Genomic DNA, 24,354 nt, shown 5'->3' on the forward strand with positions numbered 1-24,354 from the left:
AGTTTCTACGAGAGTCAAATTTACGGTCAAAAAATGTGACAGCTGCTAGTGACAGTTACACACACACACACGATTATAGTTACCAACAGGGGACTATGATGCCCAAAGCTGCAGGTAACTGTAGTTCTTCCCAAGGGGCCTTTAGTTTCCCCACTATGAGCCAAGGTCTGCAGTCCATATTTGTTTCATAAATCTGTCAAGAAAGTGTGTACTGGTTTTATGTATTTTGTTTAAATATAGCTGTTACAGAACAAATAAATAAAATACCATTAACATGATAATTCATAAATATTACATTTAAATAACATCTACTGTACATGGTAAATTACAATAATAAAGCTTTAGTTTTAAATAGTATATTAAATATTTGTCGGGTGTGTGTGTCTGGCTTATACTCTGCAGGGAACAGGTCAGCTTTTAACTTGTTTATTTCAACATCAGAACCAGAGTGTGAGCGAACAGCTACAGCTCCATGTGTTTCAGCATTAACTCTGAAGTGCATGACAGGGGCGTTGCCAACTAACACACAAACATATCCCCCAAATGCTGTCAGCACCTTTAACACATCAACACAGGTCCAGCTACTTCCACAATGGTTGTGCACTGGGTCTAGATTTATGTGATCCAGGGATGTTCTTAATCTCCTGTTCATCAGAAGCTCTGCAGGACTCTTGCTTTAGCGTATGCAGCTTCATGTTTGACATTCCATTTCCATGTTGCAGATTGGTCAAGGAGACGATGCAAGGGTTCTAGAACGGTTGCTTTGTCACGCAGGAAGCACAAATTTAACAGTCCCAGAAATGCTTGGAGCTCAGTTTGATTTATTGGTGTGGGAGTATCTTGAATTGCTTTCTCTATCATTGGTCGGTCGGATTCCTTGTGTGTCCACACAAAAACCTAGAAATTTCACTTGCTTTGCAGCAAAAATCAATTTTTCCTGTTGTAGAGATGTAGTCCAGCTTGGGCAAAACTTCCTGGAGGCACACATCATGCTCTGCTCGAGTCCTCCCAGAGATAAGGGTGTCGTCCAGATAAGGCTTTACTCCTGTAATTCCTGCGAGCAGTGTGTCCATGAAGCATTGGAAAATGGCCACAGCAGTCGAGGCGCCAAACTGTAATTTCAGGGCACGGAAAAGTCCCTTGTGTGTGTTGACTGTCAATAGTTCTGTTGATCTTTCATCAAGAACTAGCTGTTAAGCTTCCTTGAGGTCCAGTTCCATGAAGATAGCTCCTCCGGCTAATGATGCAAAAAGTTCAGCTACTCCCAAAAGTAGACAAATCTACATCTAAAACAAAATGGCCAAAGATCAATTAGAAAAAATATTCAGCGAAAAAAGGCACTTTACAGAGTGTTTAAAAGGACCAAAAACTAAGTACACAGAAAGAGTACTTGGAACTGCAAACACAAGTCAAAAAGGAAGTTAGAAAGGCCAAGAGAGAGATAGAAATCAATATTGCTAAGGGGGGTAAAACCAATTCCAAAATGTTTTTCCAATATTATAACAGCAAGAGAACATTCAAAGAGGAGGTTAAATGTCTAAGAGACGCAAATGGCAAAATCATAGATGAAGAAAAAAAATAGCAAATATATTAAATGATTACTTTCACAGGTTTTTACAAAGGAGGACACGGACAACATGCCCCACATGTCGACCTGTTCCTATCCAGTTTTAAATAACTTTAGCATTTAAAGGCAGAATTGTTAAAGGGACTTGGAGCTCTTAAAATAAACAAATCCCCTGGGCCGGATGAGATCCTCCCAATAGTACTCAAAGAAATGAAAGAAGTTATTTACAAACCGCTAACCAAGATCATGCAACAGTCTCTTGACACAGGGGTTGTACCGACAGACTGGAAAATTGCAAATGTAATACCGATCCACAAAAAGGGAGACAAAACCAAACCAGGTAAATACAGACCAATAAACCTGACTTCTATTGTATGTAAACTTATGGAAACTAAAATCCAAAATGGAAAATCACCTATATGGTAACAATATCCTGGGAGACAGTCAGCATGGTTTTAGGAGAGGGAGATCGTGTCTAACTAACCTGCTTGATTTTTTTGAGGATGCAACATCGACAATGGATAATTGCAAAGCATACGACATGGTTTATTTAGATTTCCAGAAAGCTTTTGGCAAAGTCCCGCATAAAAGATTAATTCTCAAACTGAACGCAGTAAGGATTCAAGGAAATGCATGCACATGGATTAGGGAGTGGTTAACATGTAGAAAACAGAAAGTACTGATTAGAGGAGAAACCTCAAAATGGAGCGAGGTAACCAGTGGTGTACCTGCTATTCCTAATCTACATTAATGATTTAGATTCTGGTATAATAAGCAAACTTGTTAAATTTGCAGACGACACAAAAATAGGAGGAGTGGCAAACACTGTTGCAGCAGCAAAGGTCATTCAAAATGATCTAGACAGCATTCAGAACTGGGCAGACACATGGCAAATGACATTTAATAGAGAAAAGTGTAAAGTACTGCACGCAGGCAATAAAAATGTGCATTATAAATATCATATGGGAGATACTGAAACTGAAGAAGGAATCTATGAAAAAGACCTAGGAGTTTATCTTGACTCAGAAATGTCTTCATCTAAACAATGTGGTGAAGCTATAAAAAATGCCAACAAGATGCTTGGATATATTATTATTATTTATTTCTTAGCAGACGCCCTTATCCAGGGCGACTTACAGTCGAGTGTTGAATTTAAATCAAGGGAAGTAATGTTAAAACTTTACAATGCATTAGTAAGACCTCACCTAGAATATTGTGTTCAGTTCTGGTCACCTCGTTACAAAAAGGATATTGCTGCTCTAGAAAGAGTGCAAAGAAGAGCAACCAGAATTATCCCGGGTTTAAAAGGCATGTTGTATGCAGACAGGCTAAAAGAATTGAATCTATTCAGTCTTGAACAAAGAAGACTACGCGGTGATCTGATTCAAATATTCAAAATCCTAAAAGATATAGACAATGTCGACCCAGGGGACTTTTTTGACCTGAACAAAGAAACAAGGACCAGGGGTCACAAATGGAGATTCGATAAAGGGGCATTCAGAACAGAAAATAGGAGGCACTTTTTCACACACAGAATTGTGAGGGTCTGGAACCAACTCCCCAGTAATGTTCTTGAAGCCGACACCCTGGGATCCTTCAAGAAGCTGCTTGATGAGATTCTGGGATCAATAAGCTACTAACAGCCAAATGAGCAAGATGGGCTGAATGGCCTCCTCTCATTTGTAAACTTTCTTATGTTCTTATGATATATCCGAATCCGCAGTATAGCGAGGGGCGATATAACGAGGGGTGTGTGTATTTTATTTCTGTCGGTGGGCGCTGTGTTTTTTATTATGTCAACGTCCCAACGTTTCTGTATGTTTACATACCTTTGGCAAGGAAAGTGTGTTTGAAAACAAACAGTGGAGGTACTTATAGGCTTTGGATGTCATGGCTTTGGCTGTTATGGGCAGCAGTGTGGAGTAGTGGTTAGGGCTTTGGACTCTTGACCAGAGGGTTGTGGGTTCAGTCACAGGTGGAGGACGCTGCTGTACCCTTGAGCAAGGTACCTTACCTAGATTGCTCCAGTAAAAACCAAACTGTATAAATGGGTAATTGTATGTAAGAATAATGTGATATCTTGTAACAATTGTAAGTTGCCCTGGATAAGGGTGTCTGCTAAGAAATAAAATAATAATGGCAATTTATGTCTGTTTAAATCTATTTATGTGATTGTGATGTCATTCACCACATACTGTAGTTGATAATGTAATTACCTACTATTCCTTTCTGTTTAAACCTTCAGGCACCATGGTACTGAGTTTATTTATCCATTTATTTTCTTTTAGTCTTCTATATTGTACATTGTTTAATTACATTTTTTCTAAATCTACGAATTTTAGGTAATTCATGTTATGCTTGTTCTTTGTAAAGTGCTGAATCACTGGTTCACTTTTTTATTTCTTATGTTTGATAGGTGACTCTGTATGCGTTTATATAATGTTGTACCGGTCTCTCCTACATTTAATTATATTAGATTTTTGGCAAAATATAACATTAAAAAATATATATATATATATATATATATCCACAAGTTGTACATCTAAACTCTTTGAAATGAATAAAGTAATACAAATTGTCCTTTAGAGTTCCTTTCCAGAACCTTCTCATAACATCATAAGTGTTACAAAGATAATGCATTTAAATCACTTGTACATTTTAGCATGTCTGTTCCTCAACATCCGGTTGCAATAATAGTCGGCAGTCTTGCTAATGAATCACTAAATTCTGCCCCAGTTTAGATTTAAAAAAGCAGCAGCCTGACACAAGAACACAAACAATAGATTCTTCTTAAGGGGTCTGCTCGTTTCAGAGCCATGGCTGTTAGCTATAATCCTCCGCCAGCAAGTCAGGCTGATCTCTTTATGGAAGATTATAAAGACAAAGTGTGGAGTCTGGAAGGAATGAGATAACTAGGATTCCAAAACCCTGCTCAGCGTCAAAGGAGCTTAAGAGCAAAAACAACAACTACTCAGAGGAGAAATTACTAATGCAACGTGATAACCTACATCACGTTGCATTATTATTATTATTATTATTATTATTATTATTATTAAGATTTTTGTTAATGATTTTTGTTCATTGTATGCATGGTATATTGTAAACACTAAAATCAGATTATTATTTATATGCTTATTATTTATATTATTTTAACCAAAAAAATATTTCTGCCAATGACTGGCTCTATCATGTAAACAATTCCAAGCTTCACCTCCCTTCTATTTCCCTTTTAATTTTTTCCCCTTTAAAATGTACTTAATTCATTTGATCAAATTCTTTCTTAAACAGTATTACCAGGCATCTTTCTGAAAATGACTGCATTTGAAATCAGCAGACTGCCATTTATTTAATTCACAATCACCTGGGAAAGAAATTCAAATGGAAAACAGAACGATTGTGTGCATATGCTGAAGTGTAGAGTACAAGGACATTGGGGCTTTGGAGTGTAACCTCAATAATACCATTTCATTCTTTTTAGACACTGTTGTGCCGAATGGGTTTTATTTTTGATCTTGCTTTCTTTTTACACATGTATTTAATTTGGACTTTCTTTTGTTTTATCCGTCGGTGCTTTGAGATACTTTTTGCACGAAAGGCGCTATATAATACATCTTTATTTGATTTACTGGTGCAAAAATATGTACACTTTACACTACTCTACACTTATGGCTTAAAGTGAAATCTTTTTAGAGCCCATTATCTCTGCTATTTCATGGTAACTAATGGTATATTAAGTGTAATTAGATAGAAATGGCACATGCCATGCTGTTACCTGGTAACAAGATATTGCTCACCAATCTACCATAAGATGGTAGTTACTGTGTAGGACTAGGAGCCATGAGTAATTACATTGTAGTTATAGTTATTCATGGCCTGTAGTCTAAAGATTTACACTTGACCCAGGTTTTTCCCCCACTGCTTTTACAATGAGTTCCTGCTGTTTAAAGTACAATAATGCTTTATTTTGAATCCTTATTATTTATTAAAGTAAATTGTTGTTAAAACAAACTCGGATGAGACAGATTCCCTACAAGGTCCCGAATAAATTTAGCAGTGGCTTATTGTAAATTACTTCTTATAATACAAACTCACTTAACATGAATGTTAGTGCAAATTATTTAACGCCTTGCTTTTGTGGTTTAAAAATGCCTGTGATCAGAATGGGACATGCAGATATTCAAGTGCAGTTCATTTGCAACGTTCACTTACTAGCGTATTTTAAAAAAAATGTATATTACTTTTCAGTGTTACTGTAACTTCAATAAAAATGGACACGATGCATTTGGCTTAGACCTCTGACAATACACATTTATTGTTGCATTTAATCTGCACCATGCCTCCCAAAGAATAGGAGGGGGACTCCAGTATATACAGTAGAACTGGGAAACAGGGCTGCTCTCGTACCTTTGGAGATGTTAAGAAAACCTAATAGAAAATAACAAAGCGGAACTAAAAACAATAGCAATGGGAGGTGCACAGAAGGTAAATACAATGGAAATGTTAATACACCCTTAAAAATGTAGTCCTTGCTTCTAAGCTTGAACCACTGGCTAACACTCTTGTCAGGAATCCACTACAAGAGATGTGTGAAGAGACACATCTGGGACACACTTTTGTGACCCATTTCAATCAAGTTAATAGCGGTGCAACAAAATCAACATTAGTAACACCCACATGCTTCCTGGAACACCAGGGTCTGGCTTCTTAGAGACGATTTTGGAAGCGAAGGCTAAAACGTTGACAAATGTCTCTTTACAGCTAAGTGGCACTTGAGCATCTTTTCCACTCCACTGGAGAGCAGTGCATGTTCGCTTTCAGGTCTCATACAGTACATTCATCTCAATGGCACGACGGTAAAAGGACACATGCCTGCTTTTCCTTTACCATTCTTTAGAGTGGCTTTGAAAAGCAAGGTAATGAATATTTATGTCAGCCTGGCTACTGGCTTCTTCCATGCAAACAATGCTTTCAGGGATCGTTTCATGCAGAACTTGAAGATGGGGATCTTAAAAGCCTGGTTCTTGTACTCAGATTCCAGGTTTATTGCCTCTTCAGTATCAGGTATTGTCATGGCAACTCGTGGTGCAAAATTGATTCATCTTCGGTTTTAATTCCAGGCTATTTTGGGACAAATTATATTTTGACCTAGTGATTATGCTAGTTGCACTGTTCTGTCCGTTTCAACATTAAAACTGTATAAATGCGGCATTGTACACCCACAGCCAAAATGTACAGTTCAATAAGCAGGGCTGAAAAAAACCAAGAAAAACAATGTTGTTTTAAGTCTGTGCTATTCCAACTGCTGTAATTTAATACATGTATCACACTCCTTTTTCCCTTGTCTTACTTTCAGGTAGTTACCGTTATATTTCCTAGGTCATTTCACTTCAACAATATGCCATTCAATATGCTAAGCACCTGGTTGCTTTAGGATTGGAAAGAAGGCACTAAAGGGATAAACATGTCACTCCAGGTGAACAAGGAAGGAAAGGACTACCTGAAAGTAAGGCATGAAAACACATTGTATTTGTTTAACCTTACCATGATCATTAACACTGGGACAGCTGCTCCAGAGACAGAGTGCCACCCACAAGAGACCCAGTTTGCCCCAAGCTTTGCCACAGATACTGCATGCTAAGGGCATGTGACCATCCAGCTGTCGCACAAAACGAAGGACGTTGGAACTAGAGATGTTTATTATTGATGATAGCAAAGACACAGTCCATTTATTGGGTTTGTCCACTGGAGTGTTGTTGCATGGGGGTTACAATGGTGAATCGGGACAGTTTTCTTTTCAAAACCAGTGATGCGCGGCTCATTACAAGAGTTGTACCTTTGCAGAGGTAAACCTTGAAACAAGTCTGTGCTTGAAATGTAACCCAGGTCACTAAAGAACCACTACAGGAATGGCCTATTCCATTATTTTACATTTTATTTCCATTGAAAACTAATTTAAAATCAAATAAATCTCAGCAAGATGTTTTATATCTTAGGTGCCATTTATACATGTGCCATCAAACCTGTTTGTAATGGTTCTGAACAAAATTAATATGAGACAGAGGTAATGCATGTAGTTTTAATTCTGAAAACAAATCATAACAGTATCATACATCAATTTTGTACAAAACAGGTTATCTTCCCCCATCAAAAGAGAGGCGATAAAAACACTCAACGCTAGGTTTGTGTCAAACTGTAATGGTAGGTATTTTAATGTACTGTAAATATTATAACTTTACAAAATAAATAACAACTTTAAATTGATTCCACAGCTACTTGCACATTAGACCAGTGTGACCACTACCCTTCCCTTTCAGTGTAAGGCAACAGCTATTTATTTCTGTAGGTGCAGAAAACAATGACAAACACCTTCAGAAAACGTTCACGATAACATTACTGATCTCGATGCCCTCTTTTACAGCTGGGAGGCACAGTAGGCAAATAACTAAGCTGGAGATTCCTGGCTGCTGGATATAAGCTCTGAATACCACGACTCACAGTCATAGCCACTGTGACAGCAGCAAGACATGAAGGTCTCAAGCCTGGACCACCACAAGCTTTTTACATCCATTACAAACCGGATTTCAAGTTTGGACATTCCCTCTTTGTATTGAAAAAGTATCTAAAAATAAATAAATAAATGCTGCCCTAGCCTCTTCGCATGTTACAGTAAAGGTAAAATGGAACTGCTTCTTCAGTGGCACAGTAGTATCACATTGTGTGTTTATTTGTACAGCATTCCAGGTAGGTTTTTAAGGACAGAAATAACCAGAATGTCCCACCAATCCCCTACTCAAACCTACAGGTTTATATCGGATGGTTTTGTAAATCTGTCACACAAAGTCCAGTTAGTTGAAACCCTGTAGACAGGCGCTCTCTCTCTCTCTCATCTATCCAACAGAGATGTTACTGTACATAGTCTTTCTTAATACTGTTTTATTAACATTGAAATACCCTCAAATGTATAGAAGATTTCACTACTGCAGTTTTTATATGCAATAAAAGACACTGCCCAGGAATATTTACTCTTCTATATCTCAAAAATCACTACTACGATAGCCTTTTTAACAGCTGCAACAAATTAAATGCTCCTTCAAATTCTACAGCTCAAAGATCAGACAACTGGCAGTACACTGAAGCATGTATCCAGAAAGAAGCTATGTCAGCATTTAGAATGAAAGATGTTTCAATGTCATGTTTTGAAAGACTACATGGACTGCTCTCTCCATGTCATCCAGACTCCCTGATTTAATAAAACACTATTCCCAACAGTGAGGTCATCAATTATACTAGAAACACAGCAGGATCTTGAAGACTAGCTCAAAACAGACTCAGAATTGAACTCACACCTTCTGTAAAGCAAAATAAACTTTCCAAAATGTTAGGCAAAACCAAAAAATGTACCTCACTAGTGTCCCATAACCACCTTTTTATCCTCTAATCAAGTGATACTTCTGTACAAAACACACAGAAGTCAGATGCGTGATACACAATTGGAGGCAGCTAGGCAGCAACCTATAATAAAAGTCTGGCAACCTTCGAGTCAGAATTTACCGCATGACTTCACAGTTAAAAAATACTTAATTAGAATCTCACGCATGCATGGCACGCATGTAACAATAAAAATAAAATAAAAATAAAACATTTACATATACACTACCTTCCCAAGTTAGAAAACACATTTCTTTAGATAAGAAAATATTTCACCTCTCAAATACATTTAAACCTCCAACAGGCATGTAAGTATATACTGAAATATTATGGTTAGATTCAATAATTCCCTTTAGTATTTTAGGATGTTGGCTTCCAGGTTCTCCAATGATCAAAACATGGCATGATGGCATTCCATTTATTTTTTGTAACATGAATTCTAGAGATATTTGGCTGCTTTGACTACTGCAAGAAGTTTCTTGTTTACTTGTTAGTTGTGTTTCCCCCTGGACTTTCCAGAAACTCCACCTCCTATTTTAGCCTGTGATGTCATCGTGAAACCGGCTTCCTCTCAAGAATGGAGAGCATGACATCACAGCCCTGTAGCCAGGGAGTTTAGGACAGTAACAGATGCAAAGGATATTGAATATGGCGCTGAATTAGTTCTATGGATTGAAAAGCTTCCATTTAGTGCATTTATGCTGATTTTTGTTTGTTTATTGTGAAATGAGAAACCTAGATTAGGCACCATATCAACTTCGTCAGACATTACAAAAACCTTTACTGGCCAAAACTGCATATTCCAGAACATATCATGGCTTGGTGATCTATAAAAGCATTTTTAGGAATCTAACCTCAGGGATATTCTTCTCACTGAAAAGTATGTGAGAAAGTGTGGTGGTGGTGGCGGTTACATCTCTCAAACACTTTACAAAATCAAGAGATCACCTTCAGCAGCTGCTGTTTTATTCCATATTATAGGTGATGAAACCTTTCTGGACGGTAAAATACATGTAAAATCAGAACAAGTTTCCTTCAGTCAACCAGGTTCATGGTATGGTATACAAGGATGTTGTGTGTGGCTAGTGTCTTCCTCAACCCTCATCTGCTATATGCTGAAACGGTTGTGTCTCACTTTCCACCTTTTGGAGCGCATGCGGAAGAAGAAGAACATGATCATGAGGAAGAGACCGGAGGAGACGTACATCAGCACACAGAGGCTCAAGTCTATGTTGGAGAAACCCAGGCCCAGAAAGGACATCCCTGGCTTTGCCTCCTTGTGCAAACTGATGCCCTCCTCCTGCCTCTCCTTGCCCTGGAGCTTCTCCAGGTAGGGGGATTTGGGGGGGTGGGACCCGTACTTGGGGTCTTCCCACCCAGGCTTCTGCTCCGAGGGTTCTTTGTCTTCCTGGCCCCCTGCTGTACCTTCCTCAGGTCCTGCAGTGTATTTAGGGGAGATGTTGGAGGCCCCATAATGCCGCTTGAGGAAGGCCAGCACCTCTTTCTCGTTCCAGGCATGCAGCCCCTCAACCTCCTCATGGCAGGCAGGACACAGATCGGGGGTCGGCCACTGAGTCTTGGGGAACTGTGGGTCCTCACTGAGAGCTCCTGCAGGGGAACAGCAGACATGTTACACTCCGTCCATGAAACTGAACTACTCCACACTGAAAAAGATTACATTTGATATTACCACTACTTTACACATTTCTTTGTCTTTGCATTGTCACAGTCAATAAAATGTTAAACTTGCCATGCACACGGATCGATAAAACCTAAACTGGTACAATATATTTTGTAAGGTGCTGATGGACAATAAAAAAATAGTGTGACATACTGACAAACTGTCTGACAGACAGACAACCAAATTCTGATTCAATAAATGACTTCAGCTAAAGTAATTTTCATAACAATCTGACAAGTGGTTCTATAGTTCAATGCAAGTACATATGCAAGCCTGCCTCAACTATATCCACTGGCTAGCAGAGCCAGCAGAAAAATAAGGGCTACAGTGACTCTAGTGCGCCAAAGGAAACCCAACTCCCCCTCTCTCTCGAAAAATGTTAACCTGCTTTTTGTGCCTAGATCCACTTCTCCCCATGCAATGCTTTAGGGTCAGTTGTAGGGAGTCTGCACACAAACAGCTGTTACTCCAGGCTGGCCCTGTGTCTGTGTGCCTGCCTGAGATTGTGTGAGTTTTTGTAAATGGAGGCCACCCCAAACCTTCCAAACTAGACCCACATTGTGTGGCTGTCATGATCAATCACTGTTCTTAATGCTTGGCCTTGTGCTGGGAGAAGGGGCACCAATTATCCGCCTCATTACACTAGCTTGACTATTCAATGTATGGCAGTCAAAAGACACACACTCAATGGCAATTAGAAGGCTGTGTTACTCAACAATGGGATATGAAACCATTCAATTGTGGTTCCCTACTTCTGATTCAAGTACAGATCAGCTGTTTGAGAATCAGTATGAAATGAGTATCTGTGATCTCAGGAAACTATTTTAAAGAACTGTTACTTGTTTATACACAAGACATTAATTGACACCTAATGTGGTTAACTCTTTACACTGTAGACTTGTAAAGTGGTCTACTAGGGGAAAGAAAGAAAAAAAAAGCAGCAGACTGCCAGAGCAGTGAAGTAAAAACAGTCAAGCTTGCATATGCCCTTAAATAAATGTTGTATTCGGCTTTCCCCTTCCCCCCCATATTGAATTAGCTAAAGTAGTCCTTTTCAAAGTTATACAGCTATACTAAAAGACAATGCCGAGCACTCCTTAACTGGAACAGCAGGCTCTTTCATGCTGAAAGCTGGAAGTTCTTGACCAAAAGGAGTGTTCTGCATCGTCTCTCAGTTCTAAGGGAGTGGGACCCTCCAGCAAGCAATAACTTGACTATATTCACATGCTAATGCTGTACAACTTTGGGGACAATGGCAAGGTGCAACAACTGGACTACACTACAAAAAATGACCTTAACTCACATACGACACATTTACAGCTTAACATGTGTCACTTGTTTAAGGGTTTGTCTCTTCTGATGCAGCAAAAAAGAAAATCACAACTGTCCACCTCTCTAATGCTACTTATTTTTAGGGCTTCAAATTGGCCATCACCAGCAACGACCTTTATTTTATTTCACCCAGATAGCCAAGCTGAGACAATCAATATCTCTTCTCTAGAAGGAAGCCAGTTAACAACCAAGGTACAAAGAACATTCACACATTTTATTTTAAGTTAATGCTCAAAATGGGGGATAAAAAAAAGACAAGTCACAATCAGGAAATAACTTAATGTTGCTAAAACTGGCAAAGAAAGCAAATAATCATTTACATCACTGTTGATGAGGATTAAAAAGGATAATACATATTTCAATAAAATTATTTTCCAGTTTGCCAGCAGAGTGTATGAGTGTTTTCATAGGAACTATTAACTGGTTGATAGTTACCCATTAGCAATTACCCATATTTCTTAAAATCATGAATGTGAAGCTAGATAAGATGGTGACTGCAGATGTGACAATCCAAAGTGAAAGCAAAAGGCACACTAGTAAGATACTGCGTATACTGTGCCATGTGGGTAAAACAGAAACCTAGCGTTGAGGTGTACTGCTCATGCAATTAAGAAGGATGCAATAAAGACGAGAGGAATGCAGAATGCCCAATGCGATGCCCTCACAGCATACCTGCAAGCCTGTTGTTGACTGTATTGTGTTTCCTCCACAGCCACAGAACAGCCTCATTGTGTGTCGTCACCTGGTCCATTGACTCTTTTGCCATCTCCTCAAAGTGCCGCCCACACTCCTGGCATCCAAAGAAAGAGCCAATGTAGCGCCTCATGGTCTGCAGCACAGCCTGCGCGTTCTCCTCCAAACCTTCAGAGAACAGAAATAAAAAGCACCGATAGTGTAAGGATTATTTCCTGCTTTGTCAAACAGGTAACACAGCAATAGCGATAGAAGATGTGGTACGGCACAGAAAAAAAAAATAATAATTAGAGTACACATCTCAAACCCTAGTGAACTAGAGCGGACATTCTGAAAAAGACTAAAGTTATAAGTGTAAAAAGTTGTCAGGATGTTAACAATGTAAAGATTTAACAGTTATTTAACAGTTGTAGCCACACGTGGGGACTATTTTTTGGAATCCCGCTACTTACTCTTGCTGCTTAACCTTAACAGAATTTCAGAATTTCCCATCATCCTCCTGCTCACATATGTAACCGAGATGGATTTACCAGTGAGCAGGAGGATGATGGGAAATGTAGTTCTGAAGTCCAAGCAGGTACATGGGAAGCCATCTTGAAGCAGGGAATGAAATTTAAAAGTTTTAAATAAGTTGTCAAAATGTAAATATATAATTATGGATTTGAACGTAAACAATAACAAGTAGTTGTCATGCCGTCAAAAACCTATAAATACCTCCAATGTTTTGATTCAAACACAGGCTCCCTTGAGAAAGATATGTACAACATATCGAAACATTGGGCAGCTGGCTCTTTGAGCTAATATATATATATATATATATATATATATAAAATAAAAAAATTCACACACACACACCTTAAGTAAACAGTTGTAGCAACACATGAGAACATGCAAGACATTAAAAATAAAAAAGGTCCTTACGTACCCTTTAATACCCAACATTTAGTCCCGTAGGTTAACCATTACATAAGAATTGTTCTCTAAATAATTATTTAAAAAAGTCAAGAAATGAGGGATTAGACAAAATGATTAGGGAGCTTCTCTTGCCAGCCAGTAAAGGGTCTAATTCAATTTATGTTTCTAATTATCATCAAGTTATGCTGTTAAACTGTACTTTGAGATTGCGCCTGGCTAAACATTTGCCACCAATAACCCCATTCCACTTACTCACTCTCTTGCTTACTACCTGTGGATGAGATTACCCTGGCTAGCAAGCTCCTCTCTGTAGCTGGGATTTAGAAAGCAGCAATGGGGGTAAGGGGTGGGGGAGTGACAAATTCAAACACATAATCCCAGAGTTTCAGCCTGACCCACATTCTTCAAACACCAGAATGAGCAATCCCTCTCCGATTCCTCCTCTAACCACCAGGGCAGAGAGCCTGTGACCGCAGCAGGACAGAGACACTCCAGTCCTCGTTTAGCATCGTCCACTCAGTCTCTGCTGCCAGAGTTTCTTTGTTAACAATACTGTGTTGCAGTGTGGATCAGCAGGAATGAAGTACAATACCCAGACAGTGAAACACCTCTTTCATAAACCCAAACTGCTTCTCTGCTGTGCAGTCATTTAACACAATTAACACAAAAGCACGGTTTATTTATTTATACACACTAGAATGAAGTATTTAAGAAAACACAGCTAGGTCCTAATTTTTATAAAGGGAATTCAAAAGATATTCTTTGATTTAAAAAAAAAAAAAAAAAAATGGTAAAGCACCCTTGCTGTTTCCAGCTACAGGTCCATTTCTTTGATAAATAAGGACTTACCAGCATGCACAAGGACATACCAGTTTTAGGAAAGGCTGATTGGCTTTTCACAAACTTTGCTGTCAACTTCCTGGGAAACCCTTCTCTTGTAGCACAGAGAAGGTCTTCAATCTACAGGATGTGTTAGAGCACTTTGTCCACATTTTTTAAACATGATTGAGAGCTATATTCTCACCATACTGTCTCCAAGGACCAGTGCAACCAGATCCCCACCATTCCCCCTAGAAACAACAATCACAATTTGTAGTATGGCTATAGCCATCAATCTCCGCTCTAAGAACATTTCTTGCAGGCAATATCACAGCAAAACAGATTATTCTGTTCTTCTGGTTTGCTTCAGATCCCCTTTTGGCCTTACAATATATTCTTTTAGAGCTAACCTTGGAGATTAATAGATCTTGTTGTGCGACAAGCACAATGCCTACTGTGGCTAAAGCGGATATCATATACAATATAATGCATGTATTGGTGAGCAACACTTTACGATAAACATTCTAACAAACAGATTCTTTCATGTTGTTATTTCTTTACCTGTGTTGGCCAGGGCGTCTGGTCTTTCTGCTGCCTGGACAGTGAGGGTGTGGAACAGCGTCCACAGGGAGCAGGGGTACCTTCGCAGAGCCGGCTGGCTACCCTGGCAGCCTACCCACTCAAGCTTATTGGTCAGGTACATGCCAGAGATCTGCAAGCAAAACCCAGTAGAGAAGGAATATGTCAGGGAAATTCAGTGCATTGGCCACATCTCAAAACCATTAGAAATATGACTTTTCTAATAGTCTCAGACTTATTCCTACCCATTATGCTACTATTGCTGTTTCACCATTTGGACAAAAGAAGGGAATCATGGAATACCTGCAGGCTGGGAGGGGGCTTCAGTCATTAGCTTCTACCATAAAGAAGTGCGTGTTTGTGTGTGTGTCTGTCAGTCAGATTATCAGAACATTAATGGCTTGATTACATTTTGATGCTGTTGTGTTGCACTCAGATGCACTGCCTCATCACAAGGCATGACGCTCAATAATGAAATCACAATGCAATATTCTTTTGTTTTTACAGTTGCTGTTTGTGATTGCTGCAGTTTCTGGGGTAAAGCTCCCATTTCAATTTGTACTTGCATGAACAGCATCAAATTATCACTGAGGCGTAAGACTTTAGTTTATTATTCCAAAATCATTTGGTCAGAAAAACCAAAAGGAAAAAAAAAACAAAAACAAAAAAAAACACCATCCTATCCCTGCCCCATTTAAAATGCAGGCTGTGCTGAAGGGAGCTTGCGAGTCGCTTACCCTCATCTTGTTGTTCACCAGGTCCAGGATGGCATTGTAGGGAATGCGGTCTAAAGGGAGGCTGACCAGCCACTCCAGAAGAGTCTCCAGCAGCTTCACCACAGGCTGCTGTCCGGGAAACAGCTGGGGAGACAAGCAAACCCGGTCTGTGACCAACACTCTCCAAGCAAACAAGAACAGGACACAACTGCTATCATTAAATCACAGATACAGTGTAACAGAACACTCTGCAATGACCCAAGCTGTCCGTATCACAGCAATAGATTTAACTTCTTGCCAACTCCTGAAATTACAAATCACACATCATGGGCCACAAATCAACAGGGCAATACATTTCTCAATATTTACTAGTTCGCCAGGAGAAGAAAAATGCTCAGTGTATCCTCCCTTGTGCAACAAGTAGCATTGTTGCAGGAGGGAGCACAAACTCGATACACTGCGATGTTTAGAAAAAAAATAAAAATAATACTCTCCTGACAAATGTTTCCGAGTAAAAGCTGAAGAGAAAAAAAAAAGTATATCCTATTCAAGTTAATGATCTATGGAAAACAATTGCTGTGACATGGACGACACAGGATACGCAAAGGTAAAGCCATGTTTTTCTTCTAAACACTGCAGGGATTCTGAAACACTTTAATACCAATGTGAATAAAAAATACGTATCCTGATAAAAGAACAATAATTTAAACATAAACTGTCCAAAGCTGAACAATATATTGGAAAAAATGGGTAGGCTGATCAGCATTGCATTTAAATGATCAGAGTCTAACCATCAGCCCCTCTGGCACACATGTTTTTTCTTACTTTGCTCTTCCCTTTAATCCCTGGCAGACTAAAGTGTCTGGCAAGCGAGTGAAATCCCAAATCTGAGGGCGAGAGGCCCTTAATCCTTCCTTTAGACTCGGGTGCCCTCATTTCACCAGTCTTAAAGTAGGCCAAGAACTGGGTTAGCAGCTCCCAGCACTAAGCCTGAACCTGCTCTCCAGATAGCCAATACTTAACATTAAATCAGACGCCCTGGCTGAACTGCCCTTTTCAGGCTAAAGCTCCAGCCAGATTAGGCAGGGCACTTTCTTTAAGGAAAAGAGGCCAGCAAGAGATTTCTGCCTCCAGGGATAAGACCCTTTTACACCAATTCTCATCTTGGGACTAACTGTTCTGTCTTCTTGACTTGCGGTTCTCTGCGTGACCAGCTATTGGCTCCCCCGTATTTAAACCGGTGATTGACAATTAAGAAAATCAATCTTTGTTTAAAAGATATTTAAAATTCTAATCAAGACACAAGACATTTTTTAGGCTAGCTATTTCAAATCATCTTTCTTTCATTATTGTTATGTGGTCAGCAACACATTTAGCATACAAAGCATAAAGATGCAGTTAGTTCCTCAAGTGATGGCTATATAAGGCCCTGGCAGTGTGGCAGGTTTGCACAATTACTTCCAATAATCCCAAATGACTTTGACCTACAGAATCATATAATACAGTTGTGTACCAATTATAAAGCGGGCATCTCGAAGCGCAAGCCTTTGACATACTGTGGTCATTTGACATTTTTGAATTTCCAGATAATAGCCATCTTAGGTCACAGGTCAAAATGAAGGGTACTATAAGATTTTGCCCAAGCAGTGGGCATAATAAATTAATAAACATGGTCAAGCCCAGATCCCACCAACTTGAACTGAAAGCAAACACATTTACAGACTTCAATAATATAATGTATAGTGGCCCAAACAAATGTACAAATATATTAACATAAGAGCTTTAAAAAAAAAAAAAAAAGCCTGTAGATGCATTAAAGGCCAGGAATGACCCAAGGTGAGGGGAGGATACATTCAGAAAGTTTGAGAAGCGGAAACCCAATCCTCTGCAGTTACCTTGGCGATGACCGTAACAAAATCCTTGAATGTCTCCAGCTCTTTCCCTTCCAGTGTCTGGTGGCTGGCCAGCTCTATCCGCAGCAGGAAATGCAATCCTGACTCCAGGTCTGCCATGTACACTTTGGATCTGAAACGCAAACAGGGCAACGAGATCAGCGAACAGGGACAAAAAATACAATAACACAAAACCACACTCATTTCATAGGAGACAAAGCCAGCCTGCCACCCTTCCCAGTTCATGCTTTTACAGCGATTCCTTGTTATTAGGTGGCCCTTGATATCGTGGAACAGGTTATAAGGTGGTATGGCTAGTGCAATGTCCCATAATGCCATTACACTAGGGTTTGCATTCACATTATAACACAAACATCATTTATTTCTTTGTTTTATGAATTCTAATCACACAGTAATAATGGACTACAACGTCTATTGACACTAGTATTCACAGGCCAGGTTTGAATCGAACTTTCCAGTCAAGACGAAAGCTCTGTGGGGAAAAATACAAAGCTGAAAAAAGGCTTGAAATCAGGAGATGCTTCAGTTTGTAGCAAAGTTGTCGAGCTGTATCTGCCGTCTATAAGGTTAGGCAGTGTGTACCAAAGGCTGGAAAGGAGGGGAGGAAGCTGCCTATTCACTGGTATTCTAGCTGGTGCTGTGTGCGGGGATTTTGAGAGTGTAACGCTCCTAGTGGCCTCCTAGTGGGAATTTAGAGAACCACATCCAGCTACACTGTCAGAGAGCCACTGTGGAGATTTCCATAAGACTTGCTGGGGTTGTCATAACGATTCCAGCATTAACCACAATCAGCAATTTGAAAATAACAACAGAGCCCCCTGGTGGGGCTTTGGGTAAACTACATGTACTACAAAGCAATGCCAGGAGAAATGAACTACTACAGAGTACAGAAATAAACAAACCAAATTAAAAGTGGACTCTAAATTCAAATTTCTTTATTAACAGTGTTGTTTCAGTCTGAGAATTTCTTAGCCAAAGCATTCTCTTCAATACAAAAAGTTAGTATACAAATTTGGTTAAGGTTAGTCTGAAAATTGTGATGTTGATTACAGCATCTAAATGTCTTTAATCTCAATTAATGAAAATTATAATAATTAATATTTTATGCCTAATGGTTATACTATTATTACATATTAAAAAGGGTGTCTGGTAGTGTTGTAATATGGTACTCCCAATGCAAGGTTACAGAATATGATCCTTAAAGGAAAGGGACTAAACATTGAAATATGTTAAGAATGCGTGGCTCCCAGTTTTTTGCCAGCTGCAGCAGTATTGTGAACTCCAACACCTCCAGTCCAGATGTTAAAACCAAGTCCTTAATTATTAAATTGATACAACTAACTCCTGACCTCTTTCGTTAAACAGGAACGGAACGACAACTGCAGAGATTAAGAGGAAGCAAGGAGAAAGATATAGCTTGTGAACACCAGATGGCACCACAACACAGACATTAAAGCAAAAAGGCTGACTTGAGCATAACCTGGGGTTTCTGTTCAGACAGAATCCTTTGTGAAGCTCCCTAAATTACAAACAGTGATAAATGAACCCAAAGTGAAAATCAGATTCAGATACTACTGTAGAAGGTTTCACTGAAGTTTAGGTGGGGTTCGTAGTTACTATTCAATACCTACAGTATACTGGGTTCTACATAATTAATGTATGGCTCTCAAAATCCTTTGACAAACAGCTCATGTGAAAAGCACTATACATCAACATATTCTTTGCCTGCAATATGCTTATTTTAGGAATGCATCGTTTTTACACGTCTCCCTTATGCTCTTTTTTAAAGAGGGAATTTATGAAAAAAAACGTGACTATTTGGGTAAAAAATTCAATGCATAATAGAAAAGAATGATATTCCTTATTTTGTAGATCAAAGTAATTAATAGTGTGGCCCATTAGAAAGAGATCCAGGTGTGTTAATGTAATAATTTACAGTGCCTGTGGGGTAACTGAAACACAACTGAACACAAATCATTTCTTTATGTGAAACTCGTATCTTCCATGTTCGGTCTCAATGAGCTGTTCTGACAAACGTACTTGTCAAACTCCTTCCAGACTGTGGCAGCTGCGTCACCCTCCTGGACAGCAAGGTCTGAGCTCCTGGGAGACTGGGGCTTCCTCCTCCTGACTCCCGGCAGAAGCTTGAGGAAGGATGAGAAGAAGAACCGCAGCGTCTTGTGGCTGCAAGAGGTGAGCAGGAGGAATGACACAGCAGTATTTGATATAACAAAACAAGGTGCACTGACACCCTTATCCAGGGCAATTTACAATTGTTACAAGATATCACCTTATTTTACATACAATTACCCAATTATACAGTTGGGTTTTTACTGGAGCAATCTTGGTAAAGTACCTTGCTCAAGGGTGCAACTGAGATTGAACCCACGACTTTCCGGTCAAGAGTCCAGAGCCCTAACCACTACTCCACACTGCTACCCCTCTGTTCAAGAACCCCTATCCCCAAACTTGAGTTTGGTTCTGACGTACAGTTGCTGTGACAATCCGATCTTAACAGTACTTCACTAAATTCACATAAACAAGCCCCATAGGGTTTTATCTCAATGCAGACTTTTTTCTATGTATCACAGCAGCACTCTTAACAATTCTGAAATAGTGTGCTTTTTTTAAACATATTGTAAAAACACTAGCTGTATCCTTTTGCATTGGCGCTATCCACATGACTGACGCTGATGAAACTGTTCAGGGCGGATGTGTGACATTTTATGACGTGAAAAATAAAAAAAATTCTGCTCGATTAAATTGTGAAAAAATTAATCTCCAATCAATTCATTAGTTGATTAAATTGGCCCGATTAATCTGTTAAATCGAAGCAGCCCTAATATTTTTTACAACATTCGTAAATAAAGAAAATGAGTGGATATAAGCAGATACTATTTCATGAACTAAAGTTATCAGGTACCTTTTTTTTTTTCATTATTACTGACAACAATGGAATGACAACTTATTTTATTTAAATTTATTCTGAGAAAATAAAGACAGTTGTGTCCATTATTGCTACAAAAAGACCCCTAGAATAAACGTCTCGTCTTGTAATTTGCCCAAACATCAATATTTTTCAACAAAACTTTCAGGAAGTATTGCAAGGTCCCTTGGGTAATAGAAGAACACGTTTTATACACATATTTAAGCAGAATACATGATAAATACTTTACATTAAAATAAATAAATAAATAAAATGTGTTTTGGGGGCGGGGGGGGGGGGGGAGAAGCAAAAAGCTTGTTCGGTTTCTGAAGTACTTTATAATCTCCCCTAGAGTATTCTGAAAAAAGGACACCATTTCCAAGATGCTACTGTAACAAATTATTGAATTGATCAAGTGATATTAAAGAGAATATTGCACAGATACCAATTTTTGTATTCATTATATATATATATATATATATATTATATATATATATATATATATATATATATATATATATATATATATATATATATATATACATATATATACATATATATATACATATATATATATATATATATATATATATATATATACACACACACACACACACATACATACAGTACCTTGCAAAAGTATTCAGACCCCTGACCAATTCTCATATTACTGAATTATAAATGGTACATTGAAATTTCGTTCTGTTTGATATTTTATTTTAAAACACTGAAACTCAAAATCAATTATTGTAAGGTGACATTGGTTTTCTGTTGGGAAATATTTAAGAAAAATAAAAAACTGAAATATTCTTGATCTACAGGATTTCTCTGTGCCGTTCTAGTCCCCCTCAACCTAACCTACCTATCTGTCAAATGAAGTTTTGGAATGCAAATCTATAGAATACAGTATTCTGTGTTTGAGAGTCGAGATGCTTTATATTGCTATAGCAAAGCAATCCATAAATAATACTATATTAATGTTTCTTTATTTACATCAGTGCAGTTTTAAAAATGTTTGGAAAATCTTTTGTTTTTAGAGAGTGTGTCTTTTGACTTGTCTATGGAAACGGGATATCCCCAGAGTATATAGTATCCTACAGTATGCAAATATTTACTGGAGTTCAGGATCATAGTGAAATATCCCTTAAGGCCAACAAAGTGACCGATAAGGAGTTGTGTGGCTTAGGGGCACTTCACCTTCTGGAGGTCACTTTTTCAGCACAAAGGACAACAGTTTTCAATATGTTACAAATCAGAGGACTACTGATTTTGTGTGCAATAGTACAAACTATTCTCGTCATGCTACACTTTTAGCCAACTGACCCAACTGCTGTTTACAAACAAGAGAACAAAACTAAACTACTCTCTTAATATATTTTGTATTTGGAGCTTCTGACTTCGTAACTAAAGCCAAAATAGAACATTATTTTCTTTATAATAATGTATTGGGAATAGTCAAATATGCTTCAAGTATTAAACTGATTTCTACAGAATATTAATTACATGTGTTCAATAAAACCTTTAATAAAAACCAACTAGAATCATAATTTTATACATTTGTATGTTTGTAGCCCAGACTATACATTACAGTATATTAAAACTGATAAAACTTTCATTGTAGCCTATAGTTACAGCCATGATCAGTTAAAAAGAAAAGTGTAGATGTTACATCTACACAAACTACAAATAAGTATAATGAATAATTACCGGTAGCCAAAATTCAGCAGGATTTTCTCTGCTGCATGTCAGAGTAGAATCCAGAGAGGAACCAAATTTTACACTTCATGAATTTTTATTAATACTAGGAATGTACTGGCTTCAGCATATTACTCTTTCTAAAGAACTACACAAAGACTGAAACAGTATGGACAAGACTTTCTCTGCACACTTACACTTTCATGAGTTCATGCTTGCCGTTGGGATGAAAGAGGTATCCAGCAGGAAGTGAGAGGATTCCCAGCTTCTCCAGGAGGGATGCATCCGAACCCAGAGCTCTCATCACAGTCAGGCCGTCGTACTGCATCAGGTCCAGAATCACCTGTGGGGCACGAGGAATGAATCCGAGATACTTATTGCTTTGCACTTATTGTGCATTGTTGATTAAAAGTTTAGTAAAAACAAGTGATCCTACCTCTCGTCCCACAAACGAATTCTCATCCTCAATGATAACTGCTGTGTACTGCTGTTTTTTCTTGCCAAGCAGGGCGAGGACATCACTAGACCTTTGAGAAAAACAATTTAATGACAATAAACTCAACTTCATTGCAAAAAAAGAATGTTCAACGCTGCCACTTTCAAATTTCTTACATCACATTGGTAATTGACTCCACCAACTCAATTTGAATCTCCACACTACTTACCTCCTTGTTCTCTTGTCTCCAGGTGAACTGCCTCCACAAGTTTATTTGACAGCTTTACAACGTGTTGGATATTAACCTTCTAGCTTTAAACATTTGTAGTTCCCCAATATTAAACTGCTTTAATATGCCACCGTGTGAGATCTCAATGGAACACAGAAATGTCATGTAAAGTCCTATTTTGATATCACTCTTCACTGGAATCTTGTGATATTTAGCAAATTCAGTAGTTTGCAGCACTGAAGATTGTGGTGCGATTTTCCAGGATTACACACATTTAAAGTCTTTACAACAGTGTTATACCCAATACGGAGCACACCGATTCTAAAATTGAAAACATAACAGAGACTCCAAAAGCTGTATCTGATATTATATAATTAGGGCTTGTGTTTTACATTTTTTATTAATTTCATTTTTCGTTGCTTATTTTTAGCTATTTGAGTTTAATGTAAATCGTTTTTTTGGGGGCTTTTGCTTTTTATATACTGTATGAAATTATTGTTTTCAGTTACTTTCCAAAATGCTTGGGTGTTTTTTTCTGTTACAATATGTACAGTCACTTGACAGTACTTGCACACTTAAGTTGTACCTTCTTTCCTTTGCTGTCTTCCCTGACGAAATCCTTATGGTCACGGGCACATTCTTCTGCGGTTTTTGTGTGCAGGCATTTTTTACATTTCACCACAATTTGCAATTCTGTTTTAAATTCTCCCTATCTAACTGTAATATAGCTTTAAATCCTGCAAACAAGCCTTCTAATTGTAATCTCGTTTTAAATCTTGCAAGCGGAGTCTCCAGTAGAAATGTAGGAATTTGCTGCCACTCAGTAATTGGGGTAGGTTTAAAGTATTTAGAATGGGTTTAAAGTATTTTTTGTAGTAGGTTTTATGTGAAAGGGTTGAAGTCCACGTGAATTAACTAACCATTTCTAGTGTTTTTTAGCTATACACCAATTTCATGTTTTTGTAAATCGTGGGTGTTATCGGTTTTCACTGGTTAAAACTGAAAATCAGAAGCCTTACACATAATAAATAAATAAATAAATAAATACATTAATAAATAAATAGAAAGTGGTGCTTTTTATGATGTCAATGTGCAAGGTTGCTTAGTTGTTAAGTGCCTGTTTAATACAATTCAAGGGTTAAGGTGAATCTACACCGGACGTGAGCGATGCGAGCAAATCATTTAAAAGTGACTGGAATAGAGCGGCTGTCTTGGTGAAGTGAGCAACTCTGAACAGAAATGTGTTCTATTTTTGCCGCCAGTCGTGACTAGAGTGAAACAGACCAATCGGAAGCAAAGCCAGTTCCCAACCCACTCACACTCAGGCACAGCCCCAGGGCCAATCCCAATCCCTGCTCCAACCCCAGTTCCAGGATAAGCCCCACCTGCAACACTTAATGCAATATGCACGGTTGGAACTGTGGG

General features: G+C 38.4%; 1 protein-coding gene across 1 annotated transcript in view; it reads right to left on the reverse strand.

Annotated features, from left to right (window-relative positions):
- Nucleotides 1–7,629: 7,629 nt before the first annotated feature.
- LOC117964659 (sulfhydryl oxidase 2-like) overlaps nt 7,630–24,354 on the reverse strand; it is a 34,217-nt gene continuing 17,492 nt past the window's right edge. Inside the window, exons 5-12 of the mRNA XM_059005300.1 lie at nt 22,701–22,791; nt 22,462–22,607; nt 19,684–19,827; nt 17,626–17,755; nt 15,752–15,874; nt 14,997–15,147; nt 12,681–12,869; nt 7,630–10,603 (exon numbers count right to left, since the gene is read on the reverse strand). Coding sequence (XP_058861283.1) covers nt 10,104–10,603; nt 12,681–12,869; nt 14,997–15,147; nt 15,752–15,874; nt 17,626–17,755; nt 19,684–19,827; nt 22,462–22,607; nt 22,701–22,791 — 1,474 coding nt within the window. The 3' untranslated portion in view covers nt 7,630–10,103. The remainder of the gene's footprint in view (nt 10,604–12,680; nt 12,870–14,996; nt 15,148–15,751; nt 15,875–17,625; nt 17,756–19,683; nt 19,828–22,461; nt 22,608–22,700; nt 22,792–24,354) is intronic.

The sequence above is a fragment of the Acipenser ruthenus genome, chromosome 31, assembly GCF_902713425.1.
Source record: "Acipenser ruthenus chromosome 31, fAciRut3.2 maternal haplotype, whole genome shotgun sequence".
Lineage (NCBI taxonomy): Eukaryota > Metazoa > Chordata > Actinopteri > Acipenseriformes > Acipenseridae > Acipenser > Acipenser ruthenus.